The sequence below is a fragment of the Callithrix jacchus genome, chromosome 13 (genome assembly GCF_049354715.1).
Source record: "Callithrix jacchus isolate 240 chromosome 13, calJac240_pri, whole genome shotgun sequence".
Lineage (NCBI taxonomy): Eukaryota > Metazoa > Chordata > Mammalia > Primates > Cebidae > Callithrix > Callithrix jacchus.
This window is the reverse complement of record NC_133514.1, coordinates 40381540-40397383: the sequence shown is the minus strand read 5'-3', so window position 1 is coordinate 40397383 and position 15844 is coordinate 40381540. Positions and strand designations below refer to the sequence as shown.

Below are 15844 nucleotides of genomic sequence, written 5' to 3'. Positions count from 1 at the left end.
TTCTCCCTAAACTATAAAGTTTTTCTAAGAAACAAAGTGTAGAAAAGTCAATAAATAAATGAATGTTGATTGTTTTTATAGAGTCATTTTATGTGTTTTTTGCCTGATACTTATAAATTGTACTAAAATAATAAAACATAGCCATATATTCATATTTCAGTTTTTATTTAGACTCCTTAGTTTCCTACGAAACTGATTTTTTAGTTTTTTCCTGTGTGTTTCTGTTTTGACCTGAATCTTAAGAGCAGAAAACTAGAAGTAGATAGAACTAAAATTGGCAATTGGCTACTAAACATACTGTGATTCCTATTTTTTTGTTTTCCTTCACTACAATAATTCAACCGTCTTCCCAAAGGCTATGATATGGAATAGTCATATTGCCAAGACTTCACCAACAAAAGGTCTAGTGTAGAAATGTACTTTATAACCCTATGTTACCCGCGAATGCATTGTGAATGTCAAGCTTTTAGAAAAAGGAGCCCATGTGGCAGAAGCTCAGGCTCCCACGTGCCTCCTCCAGTGCAGCCAGCTATGGTTGGGCGCGTCGGGCTATAGGTTCCACCTGCCTCGGAATCCACGGAGTGGGTCCCCGCTGTGCCCCGCAGACCCCACGCCCTTCGGCCCCGCTCGGCCTCCACCACTCTGGCCGCGAGCTGAAGCCGTTTGAAGGGCAACGGCCATCTCTGTGGCTGGGCCACCGGCCACGCAATGCTGTCTCACTTGCTGATCCTCTCAGGTGTGACCCTTCTGACTACCGCGGGTCCGAGTAAGTGAAAAGCCCTGCAGGAGAGGAGGCCGCCCTTCCTCTTGGCCTTTTGCAGGACCCAGAAGCTCAGGCCAGGCTAGGGAGGGGGCCCTCACAGCCGTCCACCAAGTGTGGGACCCCGGGCTGCATCAGGAAGGGGGATGCCAGATAGGGTCTGAGACCTGCAGCCCACACTAGTGCCACACAGGACTGAGGTCACCAAGCCCTAAAGTGTTCTTGGGTAGGGTAAGGTAAACCTCCCACGCCTGGAAGAGCCTCTTGTTGGAAATGGACAGTGTGTGCGTGTGCGTGCGTGTGTGTGTGTGTGTTTTAAGAAAGGATGCCTTGACATAATACACTGGGAGTGCTCACATATGCTTTTCCTCATGCAGATTCCGAAACACCCGTTCTGCAAATTACAGTACCACGGAAGATCCAGACAAACACTGATGATGGCGATGTTTCAGAAACGCATGTAATTAAGAGATCACCTTTTAAAATTATGGTGTTTTGTTTTTCTGGACTATGTGGCCCCAATCAATTCATACATACCCCTTTGTGAAATTTTGTTTGTGTTCTAATTTACCATGCTAAGGAATCATTTGGTCTGAATGACAGTAAGAGTTTTATTTTTTTTTATTTCTCAATTAATATATGAATGTTAGATAACTGTTCTAAAATAGAGATTCAGAAAAAGAATCCCCAAAGTTCTGTAACACAAAGGAACATATACAGTCTACTGGGTTCTTTTAGAAAATATGTACATTTAAGTCTGTATTAAGATATAATTTAGGTTATACTAATTTTTACTGAGCAACATGTTTTTAACATGACAATATATAAGGACTATCTTCATATCTGTACATATATATATAAATCCTTTGTAAAAATGAAAGGGATTTTATCTTTCATCTGATTAGAGTAGGAAAGTAGGTATATTGTAAAATTAAATTGAGGTGATACAGAGAATTCTCTAAAAGTAATAAATTTGTACTAAATGAATGTTTAGACACATGCACATGGGCACATACATCTTTAATGATTATATATGACTGTAATTGACTTTTTCATTGATTTATAAATATTAGATTTACTTTTATGGTAATAAATATGACTGTCATTCTCATAACTTCATAATACATCATATGGATGTAACATCATATATCTTATTAAAATTTCAACTCATGATTTAATAAACCTTCTTTGATAGTTGGTTTATATAGGATCAATGGGCAAGCCATTACAATTTTTTGTGAACATTGCAGAATATCTTCCAGAAAAGTTGCATGGCATTTGGCTCTCATTAACAAACAATAATGATGCATATCTTTTTGAACTGTCACCAGACTTTGTTCAGTTTTCTCATTTCCACCAATGGACACACACACACACACGCACACACCATTGTGAGAGGTAAGAATTATTACTTAATGATGGAATGTTCAGCTCACTAGGAATATTTAACAATTCTAAAGTTGTATCCCAGCTACTCAGGAGGCTGAGGCAGGAGAATTGCCTGAACCCAGGAGGCGGAGGTTGCGGTGAGCCGAGATCGCACCATTGCACTCCAGCCTGGGTAACAAGAGCGAAACTCCATCTCAAAAAAAAAAAAAAAAAAAAAAAAAAATGCGTTCAGCACCTAGAAAGTGAAAATTCATAGCTCTAGAGGAAGAAATTGTCAAAGGCATTTCTACAGTGAGATCTTAAAATGTTTTCCTCAAATGATGGTTGACAAATCATAAGAATATTCATAAAGATAAAGAAAATTTGAACAATAAAAATATTTTTGTCCAGTGGACATATATAGAACATGAATCCAGTGAAATAAATGTATTGTTTTCTCCAGTTTTGGTATTTTTTAGGACTCACTAGACTCTGCAGTTTATCACACATGAATCCGAGAAACATTCATGGTGAGCTTCCTGTTTAGGAAGACAATCTCTGTGTTCCTAAAGCATACCGAGACTTTGACTTCTACCAACAAGGTCTATAGGAGAAACTTTGGCTTTTGGAGAACTCAGCTGAAATCTTTCAGTGATTCTTTAAGTGTTGACATCAAGCAGGGCTTGTCAAAATATTTAGGCAAACATTGAGGAGGCTTCCTTGGCCAGGGATGTTTTGAGCCCTAAAAGCCAATTATAAATATCACTGCATTTGTTTTGGACAAGAATCTGAAATCTCCAAATGTGTAAGGATCCCCAAATATAAAGATAGAGGTTTTCCAACCCAGTTGTAATTTAGCTTTATGCCACTGTAAGTAATGCACATTCTTCTGAACAATATGTAAAACAGTCAACAAAATTGATAACAATATAGAAAGAAAACTAATATTCAAATACTGGTAGTATAAAACTAGTCATTTGGTGACAATTAGGATAAAGCCTAACAAAGTACTCAAAAATGCATTTAGAAATTTTTAGATGTATTTTCATATATTTCACAGGGTGAAGAAAAATAAGTGATGATGGATATTATATAATAAATAATGAAAAAAATGAAGAAATTACATACAGAAATTTTATATGCACTTGAAAATTGCATAGAAACATAACTAAAAGCATATAAATAACCAATATTTTACCTGACGAAACTGTCATTCAGAAATGAGGGATTAAAAAATATCCTGTACATACAAAGGCTGAGGAAGTTTATTACCACTGAGCTTGCCTAATAAGAAATGCTAAAAGGAGTTATTTAAGCTAAAACTAAAGGAGGCTAAATTATAACAGGAACACATATGAAAGTGTAATACCCACTGTAAAGCAAATATAAGTCAATTTCGAAATACTATAATGTTGTAATAGAGGTATATGAGTCACTTATAACTCTAATGTAAAGGTTAAAAGACAAACGTGTTATAATAACTATCATGGCCATAGTTTGTTAATGAATACAAAATATAAAAAGATGGAAATCTTGACATAAATAACATAAAATTATGCATAGGTATGGAAATGAAAGTATATAGTTTTTATGTGATTGAAGTTAAATTTCTAGTATCTTAAACTAACCTGATATGACTATATATTTCATGTAGACCTCATGGTAAACTATGAAAGAAAAACCTATAAGAAATGCACAAAAATTAAAGAGAAAAGAATCAAGAGATACCACTGCAGGTTAACATCAAATCACAGAGGAACACAGGAAGAGAGGAAAAATGCATGAAACAACATATAAAGCAGCCAGAAAACAATGCTCAAATGGCAATAGTAAGTCTTCATAGCAATAATTACTCTAAATTTAAATGGACTATAAACTCTCCAACCAAAAGACATAGAGTGTCTGAATGGATTAAAAGTATCCAAAGATATGCTGCCTGAGAGAGACACACTTGAGCTTTAAGAACATGCAGGGACTGAAAGTGAAGGGATAGAAAAAGATACTGTATGGAAATCAAAATCAAAAGAGGAGAGCAGTTGCTATGCTTTTATGAGACAAAAATAGACTTTAAGTAAAAAACCATAGCAAAAGGCAAAAAAAGTTGTAATGTAATGATAAATGGCCAATTAATCAAGAAGATATAACAATTTAAAACATATATGCACCAAACACAGAGCCCCCTAAATGCATAAAGCAAATTTAAACAGAATTGAAATGAGAAATAATAATGTTAACAGAGAACTTCAATACCCCAATTTCAACAATGGACAGTTTTATATAGCAGAAAATTAATAAGGGACATTTAGACTTAAACTGTACTTTAGACCAAAGGGACCTAAAAGACCTCTGTAGATCATTCCATCAAATAGAACAGATGACACATTCTTCTCACGTGCATATGTAACATTTTCTAGAATAAATCATACTAGGTCACAAAACAAATTTTAACAAATTTAGGAAATGTATAATCACAATCATAATCAATATCTTTTCTAATTACAATGTTAAGAAATTAAATGTAACAGGGAAAAATAGAAAATTCCTACATAACTTGAAATTAAACAATATCTTCTTAAACAATCAATTGATCAAAGAAGAAAAAAAAAGATAAAAAAAGAAAAGAGTAAAATAGCCATAGAATAAAGCAACCAAAACTAAGAGTTCTATTTTTAAAAATATAAACAAAATTAATAAACCTTTAGCAATACTAGGAAAGGCAGAGGGCTCAAATATGCAATAACAAAATTAAAGGAGGAGACATTACAATTGACATCACCAAGTAAAGGCATCAGTCTATGAACATTTTATGCCAAAAAACTGTATAACAGGGAAGAAATAGACAGCATCCTAGAAACACAATCTACATAGACTGAATAATGAAAAATAGAAAATCCGAGGAGATCAGTAATAATTAAGACTGAATCAGTAATCAAAAATCTCCTACAAAGAAAAGTCCAGGACCAGATGACTTAACTGGTGATTTCTACCAAACATTTTAAAAGAAAAAAAGAGTAAATAATGATTATTCTCAAAGGGTTTTCCAAAAAATTGAAGAGGAACACTGCCAAACTTATTTCATGAAGCTAATATCACAATATTACTCTAACACCAAAGTTGGACCAAGATACTCCCAGATAAAACATGAACCAATATCCCTGGACAAAGACGCAAATATCCTCAATAAAATACTACCAAATTCAACAGCACAATAAAAGGACTGTATGTCATAATCAACTGGGATTTATTCCTGGGATTCAAGGATTGTTAAACATATGCAAATGACCACATGTGTATGCCACATTAAGAGAATAAAGGATAAAAATCACATCATTCATCTCAATAGATAAAGCAAAGGCTTTGGACAAAATCCAGCCTTCTTTTATGTTTAAAGTCCTCAACTAATTGGGTGTAGAACAAATTTACCTCAAAATAATAAAGACCATAAATGACAGGCCTACATCTAACATCATACTCAATATGGAAAAGCTGAACATTTTTCCTCTAATGTCATGAAAATGACACTGGTGCCCAGTCTCCCCACTAGTGTTAAACATTGAACTCCATCTAAAAAAAAAGAAGAAGAAAAGGAAACAGAAAACCTGCTTGTAACAAAGGCCAAGGATAGCCATACTCACTTCAACTCAAGTTAACTCCATTAAAATTGTATTTTGTGCCTCAGCTTCTTCCTGTAGGTCTTTTGACTCCTCCTAGCCAAGGACACTCAGTGGAGGCTCAGTGGAAGCCAGAATTCATGTCCTCGCCCACTGGGGCCCACAAAGCCTCCCCTCTCAAGGCTGGGCTAGGCCACCTTTTTGTGCATTCCCACGGTCAGTTCCCCTGCATTTCCACCAGGAGACTGGGCTACCGTAATCTCCAACATTCTTCTCTGACACCCACACCGCACCCAGCAGGGCTGTGCTTTATTCACTCTGCTATCTCCAGTACCCACTACTTAATGGGGCTTTATGGGTGTGTACTGAAGGAAGAAAGGGAGGATTGGAGGAGAAAAGCCTGGAAATGGTAAAGAGATCAGACCAGGTGCAGTGGCTCATGCCTGTAATTCTGGCAATTTGGGAGGCTAAGGTGGGTGGATCATTTTAGGTCAGGAGTTTGAGAACAGCCTGGCCAACATGGTGAAACCCCATCTCTACCAAAAAAGACAAAAAAAAAATACAAAAATTAGCTGGGCATCGTGGCATGTGCTTGTAGTCCCAGTTCCTTGGGAGGCTGAGGCAGGAAAATAGCTCGAACCTGGGAGGGGAGGTTGCAGTGGGGCAAGATAGCACACTTGCACTCCAGCCTGGGCAGCAGAGTGAGACTTTGTCTTAAAAAAAAAATTAATAAAACAAAATTGGTGTATATCTAGCTGCATTTCTCACATAACATCTCACATGTATTCAAAGAAATCTGAGACCAGCCGCTGCCTTACTCTCAGGAAGCAAGCACAGGAAAACTAAGTCATTGCATCCCATCAACAGTGGAGTGTGCAAGTGACAGCAGATGTGGCTCTTCCAATGAAGAGGCCAAGGTATGGGGACACTTGGAAAATCCCAAGCCACACCTGAACTGCCAACTACAGCCAAATGGAGTATTGCCTTCTCCAAACACAGACGGGACTCGGATTGCAGCCCCTGGTCTTAAGCAGGGAAGACCTAAGTCACCTCAATTGTCTTGTGAGAAACCACAGTCTATGCCAAGAGAGAAGTGCCCGTGCAGGCCTCGACATAAAGCCCCTCGGTTAGGAAGTCCTTCTGACCTTCTTTTCTTGGATAGCCCTTCCTTCACAATTAGATGAGAGAAAGTTACCTCCTTGCAAGTTAAGACTAATGTTATTATTGGACTTCACCATGGGTGGAAGTTGCACCAGAAGGATTATTCAAGAATATAAGGGCCGGGCACGGTGGCTCACGCCTGTAATCCCAGCACTTTGGGAGGCCGAGGTGGGTGGATCACGAGGTCAAGAGATCAAGACCATCCTGGTCAACATGGTGAAGCCCCATCTCTACTAAAAATACAAAAAATTAGCTGGGTACAGTGGCGCGTGCCTGTAATCCCAGCTACTCAGGAGGCTGAGGAAAGAGAATTGCCTGAACCCAGGAGGCAGAGGTTGCAGTGAGCCGAGATCGTGCCATTGCACTCCAGCCTGGGTAACAAGAGCGAAACTCCGTCTAAAAAAAAAAAAATGCCTCAAGTGAAATTGTCTATTATCAGATGGCACGATCTTATACATAGAAAATTATAAATATTCTATATGAAGAAAAAGTTAGAATAAAGATGTGAACTCAGTAAACAGTATACGAAAACCAACATAAAACAGATAAGCTGTGTTTTCACACATAGTAAACTAGCTGAAGAATAAATTTTTAAAAAATTTATACCATCATAAAGAATAAAATATTTAGCACTACATTTAACTATGTCAGACAAAATGGTATGACATTTGTCTCTGGGTATATGGAAAAAGAAAATGTAGATTGATAGATGATTGATCAATTGATCAATAAGTAGACAAACAATGGAAATACTCCGTTTTTAAAAAGAAGGAAAACCTGCCATCCATCATCCTGGTTGTACCTGGAGGACATTGTGCTAAGGGAAATAAGCCAGACACACCAAGACAAATATTGCATGATATCACTTATTTGTACTATCTTAAAAATAAACTCAAACACGTAGTAACAGAAATGAGATGGTAGTCACCAGGGGCTAGAGGTGTGGGTGAAAAGAGAAGACACTGGACAAAGGGTAACTTTCAGTTATCAGATTAATAAATTCAGAACACTGAATGTACATCATGGTTGCTATAGTTAATGATAATATTTTGTTTACTTAAAATTTACTAAGAGTAGATCTCAAATGTTCTCACCACATACGATAAAATGGTAACTGTGAGGTGATGGGTATAGTAATTTGGTTGTTTTAATCATTCACAATATATATGCATGTTAAAACATCATATACATCCTAAGTACACTTTAAATAAACACAAGACTTGTTTTTCAGTCATAGCTTAATGAAGTTGAAAAAAATCAAATTGCTTTGAAGTGTTCTGGAAATGAAAGGGACTTTGATTATTGATATAGATATCAATATATCATGAAGATATCACCATACTTAATCTGTTTGGAACACCATACTAACAGATATCAATATCTTCAATATCATGAAGATATCACCATACTTAATCTGTTTGGAACACCATACTAAATCTGTCTGAAACCAGAAACCACCATTAAGTGGAGAGGCTTCTAATTAAATGTGAGCACTCTCAGAAAGTTGTCACTTTGTATGAGATAACACTCTTGAGCTAAGGCAATAGCAAAAGCGGGTGGGGAGAGGAGGATTGCTTGCAGGTAGTACTTCTGGCACCTGGGCAATCATTCTTTTATTCCTCACTGGGAAACTGTGCTGCATTATTTTATTTTCAATTTATTTGTGCTGAGAACTTCAAAATAGAGCAAAGATAACAAAATTCAAATTTCTTCAACTGTTTCTCAGCATTTCTAAACAGTATCCTCATTTTAAATTCAAATCTCATAATAATACATGCTAATGATTAATGATCTGAGTTTTGAAATTTAGACTCCTTGTGTTTATTTAAATTACAATTCTGTTATACATTCCAATTTTGATACATGTAGAATATAATCTACATTTGTATGAACGAATATATGTTTCAACGAACTGTGATGTTTAACATTTACAAAGTTAGAATCTATACCAATTACTTTCCCTCTGAACATTTTGCTACAGGCCACTTATTCCATCAAAATTGAGGGGAAATCATATACTTTCCTGCTTGAAAAACAGTAAGTTATTGAAAAACATTCGTTATTTTGAGTGTCTTAAATTTTTACAATCACTACCCTAAATTGAACTTAAATAAGAGAATGAATATTAGATTTATTTAATAACATTTTATATCTTCTCTGTAATTCATTTTAGTCATCAATTACAGGTTGTCATTTTGAGACTCTTTCAGGGAGGGACTATGCCTTTTCCTAGGTTCCAGAAGGAAGGCAGGATGGCGCTGAATCTTTAGTAAACTTGTGAAGGACATTCATTGCTGTTTTAAGACACATAATAATTTTGGAGTTGTTTTTACCAAAGTATAACATTATGAAAACTAATGTAAATATATAAAATCTATTGTTACTTGTTAAACTAATATTAACTAAGGTATATGAGCCATAAAATCACAGTTGAATCTAAAAGAAAACCTATTTTGAAATCTGGCAGCCCTGCTTACTACTGTACAGATATCTGTGTTTGTCAGTTTGATTTTACTTTATTTTGTGAGACAGGGTCTCACTCAGTCGCCCAGGCTGGAGTGTAGCGGTGCAGTCATAACTCACTGCAGCCTAGATTTCCTGAGCTCAAGCCATCCTCTTGCCTTGGCCTCCCAAGTAGCTAAGACTACAGGCACACACCACCACGATCCACCAATTGATTTTTATTTTTAGTAGAGATGGGGGAATCTCTATACGTTGCCCGGGCTGGTCTTGAACCCCTGAGCTCAAGCAGTCCTCCAGGTTTGGCCTTCCAAAGTGCTGAGATTACAGGTGTGAGCCACCACACCTGGCCCTAGCTGATTATTTTGAATTCATTAAAGCAGCCCCACACTTTTTTCTGATTATACTGGTTATTATTCTTTCTTATATTCACAATATGCTATCAAAAAGCAGCAAGTTAATATAGAAATAAGTCCATTTCATTTTTAGATGTTTGTATTGAAGGCAAATTTTGTTTAATTTTATTACTCTGGAAATTATTTTTAATTAATGAAATAATTACAATGCAGTGTTATTATTTTGATTGAATTAGGTCATTTTTACACCCACGTTTCCTGGTGTATTTATACAATGAATCAGGAATATTGCACAGAGATTCTTCATTTTCAAACGTGAGTTTTTGTTTCTGCCAAGTAAAATTACATTTTTATGTGGTTAAGGTGCCATTGCTAGGGAGGAAATTAACGCTTTATGCCCCACATAATTATTGAGAAAAGAGAACACAAAACTAAATATAATGTGGCAATTAATATGAAAGCATATTGAATTGAACAACTACTTTTTAAAAAATCTGAAACTTAGGAATCATTCATCCAAAAAAAGACATTTAAGGTATGTCTGGAAGTATTAGTAGGAGTTTCGGGGGTGGGGGTGGAAGTGTTTCAAGGAGCTAAGACATACTGAGAAGTTTCAATTGATATACGAGCGGGCCTGAGCAGTGGAGAAAGTGGTAGGCCTTACAGAAAGACCCCAGGGAACCAGTGAGAGTGATGATGGGAAAAAGTAGACAGTGTACAGAATCTTAAGGTCCACATGTGAAACCGCAAAATTAGAGTTATCCGAAAACCTTTTTTCTTTTCTTTTTTTTTTTTTTTTTGAGACGAGGTCTCACTCTGTCACCCCAGGCTGGAATGCAGTGATACAATATTGGCTCACTGCAGCCTCTGCCTCCCAGACTCAGGTGATCTCACCTCACCTTCCCAAGTAGCTGAGCCTACAGGCGCAGGACACAACACCAGGCTTATTTTTGTGTTTTTGGTTGAGATGGGGTTTCACCATGTTACCCAGGCTAGTCTCAAGCTCCTTGGTTCAAGTGATCTGCCTGCCTTGGCCTCCTAAAGTGCTGGGATTACAGGGTGGAAGACATTTAAGAGTCAAGAAAGTTTTCATATTATGTAAGAAAGTTCACTTGACCCTGTAAGATATTTATTACACCCTATAAGGTATTTATTTCCCTGTAACACATTTATACCCTTGACTGGGAGGAAGTGAATGCCAATGACAGGTCACACTCTATTGCTATATTGGAACTAAGAGATGATGAAATCTACATACAGTATGGTAACTGATAAAGGATTTTCCCTCTCTACCAAATTACAATTAGAAGTCAGAAAAAAAAAAATCATGAGGCACCTGTTCTGAGACATGTGACAATAGGCAGATTAGGAATTTTGTACCTGAGAGAATATAAGCACAGAAGGTGAATTTCATGTTTAAGTTTACCCGCTACTGTAGATAGTCTGGACCATAGATAGCATCCAGAGGTGGAACCAAGCAGAAGTCTAGGAGTTTGGAGTTTAAGGTTGCCGATTACTGCCGATTTTTAAGTTTTCTATATTTTGAATATGTCTTTTGTCAAACAAGTGCTTTGCAAATATTTTGTCCCTTTCTGATTTGTCTTACTTTTCAAGTGGTCTACCACAGATCAAAATTTTTATTTTTGATGGGGGCTAATTTATCAACAACTCTTGTTATGATTGATTGTTTTCATGTCAAACCTATGGACTCTATGTAGCATTTGTTTCTAAAGACTTTCTGTTTTTTTATTTTTTAAGTTTTATACTTTACATTTAATTATTTACTTATTTTGAGGTAATTTTGTATAAGGTATGATATTGAGATCAAAGTTCAGTCTTTTGACTAGATGTATAATAGTTACAGCACTATTTACATTTCTAAAAGGTTATCTTTCTGCTTTGAATTGTTCTTCTAACTGCTTTGTCAAAAATCCATGGACCAAGTGTGGATATATTTCTGGGTTATAAACTACAGTGGTTTTTCCCACTTTGTCATACTTTTTAACCTTTTTCAGCTATTCTATTCCAGATATTTTGCTTTTTTATTTTAAATTTAAGTAAAGCTACTCCTGTTAAATCTGCAGATCAATTTGGGGAGAACTGACATCTTTACTATGTTAAGTTTTCCAATCCAAAAACGCAGTAAGTCTCTTAACTAATTTGGTCTGTTATGTATGTCTTTCACTAGTGTTTTTGTTATTTCAGTGTTCAGATCCTGTACATTTTTTAGGTTTATACCTACCTATTTCATTTTATTGGAATTTTAAGTGATATTGTGTTCTAATTTTAGTTTCTACATGTGTGTTGTCATTTTCTAGTTGCAGTTCACTTTTTTGGGTTTCATCTACTATTTTACTATCTTGCTAAATTCACATATTGGTTATATAAGGGCTTTTTAATAGATTCCTTGAGATTTCCTACATAGACACATCTTTTACAAATATAGATAATTTTCTTTTTTCAATCGATAGGTCAGTCTGCTTTTCTTTCTTTTTTTATTTTTTATGTTTTGCCTTGCCTCGCTGTAATTTGCTAAAATTTCCATTACCATGTTGAATAACAGTAGTGAGGGCAGACATTCTTCAGCTATTCCCAATTTCATGGAAAACAGATTCAGTCTTTCATCGTGAAAAAATAATGTTGGCTTTAGGTTTTCTTATATTCTCTGTATCAAGTTGAGAAAATTCTTCTCTATTTCTAACCTGCTAAAAGTTTATTTTGTTCTTTTTTTCATTAATGGTTATTTAATTATAGAAAATGCTCTTTTTATATCAATTGATAAGATTATAAGTTTTCTTTTCTGGTCCTTTGACATGGTGAATCCAATTGATTTACTTTTAAATCTTGAAATAGTTTTGCAAACCTAAAAAATAACAACCAAGTCCTGACATATATAATTATAATTCTTTTTACACATGACTGACTGTTATTATCTTGAGGTTTTTCTCACCAATTTTGATGAGATATTGATCTGACAGTTTTTTTGGACTGGCTTTGTTTTATTTTTGTATTAGGGTCAAATAATATATGTGTAAGGTCCTATAAAGGAAGTTGAGATTGGCTTTTTCTGCATCTATTAATTTCATCCTGTAAATAGTATTATTTATTATGTAATATAGTGTATCACATTAATTAATTTTCTTATGTTGAATCACTGTTGCATTTCAGAGAGAAAGCCCACCTGGTCATAGTGTGTAATACTTTTAATATGCTCTTGAATTCAGATGTTTTTAAATTTTTTTTCTATCTATGTGCATCAGGGATATTGGCTTATAATTTTTTTTCTTATTTATTTATTATACTTTATGTTCTGGGGTACATGTTCATATAATGCAGGTTTGTTACATAGGTATGTATATGCCATGGTGTTGGTTTGCTACGTGCATCCATCACCCCATCATCTACATTAGTTATTTCTCCTAATGCTATCCCTCCCCAAACTCCCCCAACCCCTCCTATTCCTCCCCTAGCCCCCCCATCCCACAAGCCCCAGTGTGTGATGGTCCCCTCCCTGTGTCCATGTGTTCTCATTGTTCAACACTCACTTATGAGTGAGAACATGGGGTGTTTGGTTTTCTGTTCTTGTGTCAGTTTGCTGAGAATGATGGTTTCCAGTTTCATCCATGTCCTTGCAAAGTACATTAACTCATCCTTTTTTATGCCTACATAGTATTCCATGGTGTATATATGACACATTTCTTTATCCAATCTATCATTGGTAGGCATTTGGGTGAGTTCCAAGTCTTTGCTATTGTGAACACTACCACAGTAACTATATGTGTGCATGTGTCTTTATAATAGAATGATTTATAGGTCAGATGGTATTTTCTTTTTCTTTTTTTTTGAGATGGAGCTTTGCTCTTGTTACCCAGGCTGGAGTGCAATGGCATGATCTCGGCTCACCGCAACCTCCACCTCCTGGGTTCAGGCAATTCTCTTGTCTCAGCCTCCTGAGTAGCTGGGATTACAGACTATTAATTGCTGCCTCAACTTCAATCCTTATTATTAGTCTATTCAGAAAGTCAACTTCTTCCTGGTTTAGAGTTGGGAGGGTGTGAGTGTCCAGGAATTTTTCCATGTCTTCTAGATTTACTGGTTTATTTGCATAGAAGTGTTTGTAGTAATCTCTGATGGTAGTTTGTATTTCTGTGGGATTGGTGGTGATATCCCCTTTATTATATTTTATTGAGCTATTTGAATCTTCTCTCTTTTCTTTTTTATTATTCTGGCTGACAGTCTATTTATTTTTGTTGATCTTTTAAAAAAACCAGCTCCTGGATTTATTGATTTTTTGAAGGGTTTTTTGTGTCTCTATCTCCTTCTCGGTTCTATTTTGATCTTAGTTATCTCTTGCCTTCTGCTAGGTGTTGAATTTGTTTGATCTTGCTCCTCTTGTTCTTTTAATAGTGACGTTAGAGTGGTGATTTTAGATCTTTCCTCACTTCTCTGGTGGGCATTTAGTGCTATAAATTTCTCTCTAGACACTGCCTTAAATGTGTCCCAGAGATTCTGGTACGCTGTGTCTTCATTCTCATTGGTTTTGAAGAACATCTTTATTTCTGCCTTCATTTCATTATTTATCCAGTAGTCATTCAGGAGCAGGTTGTTTAGTTTCCATGTAGTTGTGCAGTTTTGAGTAAGTTTTTTAATCCTGAGTTCTAATTTGATTGCACTGTGATCTGAGAGACTATTGTGATTTCTATTCTTTGGCATTTGCTGAGAAAGGTTTTACTTTCAATTTTGTGGTCAATTTTAGAATAAGTGTGATGTGGTGCTGAGAAGAATGAATATTCTGTGGATTTGGGATGAAGAGTTTTGTAGATGTCTATTAGGTCTGTTTGGTTTAGACCTGAGTTTAAGTCCTGGATATCCTTGTTAATTTTCTCTCTCTTCAATCTGTCTAGTATTGACAGTGGGGTGTTATAATCTCCCACAGTTATTGTGTGGGAGTCTAAGTCTCTCTCTGTAGGTAAGAACTTGTTTTTTGTATCTGGGTGCTCCTGTATTGGGTGCATATCTATTTAGGATAGTTAGCTCTTCTTGTTGCATTAATTCCTTTACCATTGTGTAATGCCCTTCATTGTCTCTTTTGATCTTTGTTGGTTTAAAGGCTGTTTTATCAGAGACTGGGGTTGTAATCCCTGCTTTTTTTTTTTCCCTCTCTTAATTTGCTTGGTAAATCTTCCTACATCCATTTGTTTTGAGCCTATATGTGTCTTTACAAGTGAGATGTGTTTGCTGAATACAGCACACCGATGGGCCTTACCTTTTTATCTGATTTCCCAGTTTGCGTCTTTTGATTGTGGCATTTAACCCATTTACATTTAAGGTTAATATTGATGTGTGTGAATTTGATCCTGCCATTTTGATGCTAGATGGTTGTTTTGCCAGTTAGTTGATGCAATTTCCTCATAGTGTTGATGGTCTTTGCAGTTTGGTCTGTTTTTGCAGTGGCTGGTACTGCTTGTTCCTTTCCGTGTTTAGTGCTTCCTTCAGGAGCTTTTGTAGGGCAGGGATGGTGACGAAATCTCTCAGCAGTTGCTTGCCCATAAAGGATTTTATTTCTCCTTTGCTTCTGAAGCTTAATTTGGCTGGATATGAAATTCTGGGTAGAAAATTCTTTTCTTTAAGGATGTCAAATATTGGCCCCCACTCTCTTTTGGCTTGTAGGGTTTCTGCCAAGAGATCCACTCTGAGTCTGAGGGTCTTCCCTCTGTGGGTAACCAAACCTTTCTCTCTGGCTGTCTTTAGCATTTTTTTCCTTCATTTCAACCCTGGTGAATCTGATAACCTTGGGGCTGCTCTTCTCCAGGAATACCTTGGTGGTGGTAGTTTTCTTTTCCTGTGGTGTATTTATGTGGCTTTGGTGTCTGGCCTCACAGAGGAAGTTTGGAAGTGTTTCCTCTTTCAATTTTTTGCAAGAGTTTAAGAAAGTTTTGTGTGGTATTAATTATTCTTTAAATGTTTGGTAGAGTTCAACAGTAAATTTCTCTGATCCTGCTCTTTTCTTGTTCTAGGTTTTGATTACTGATCTAATCTTTATTTTAGTTATGAGTCCTTTTAAATTTTGTACTTTATTATAATTCAATCTTGGCCATTTTTGTGTTGCTAGAAATTTATCAATTTCC

The 15844-nt window shown here is 36.0% G+C and overlaps 1 protein-coding gene across 10 annotated transcripts in view; it reads left to right on the top strand.

Annotated features, from left to right (window-relative positions):
• The first annotated feature begins 639 nt into the window (after window positions 1-639).
• Window positions 640-15844, top strand: part of LOC100398771 (A disintegrin and metallopeptidase domain 3-like) — an 80647-nt gene continuing 65442 nt past the window's right edge. For 3 of the 10 annotated variants that reach the window (XM_035270351.3, XM_035270352.3, XM_035270349.3), the window contains exons 1-5: window positions 640-766; window positions 1138-1220; window positions 8882-8937; window positions 9953-10031; window positions 11801-11858. In XM_035270351.3, coding sequence (XP_035126242.2) covers window positions 709-766; window positions 1138-1220; window positions 8882-8937; window positions 9953-10031; window positions 11801-11858 — 334 coding nt within the window. In that variant the 5' untranslated portion in view covers window positions 640-708. Of the gene's footprint in view, window positions 767-1042; window positions 1221-3782; window positions 3958-8881; window positions 8938-9952; window positions 10032-11800; window positions 11859-15844 lie in introns of those variants that run through there. The other 7 variants (XM_035270348.3, XM_035270346.3, XM_054243873.2 and 4 more) reach the window with 4 other exon arrangements.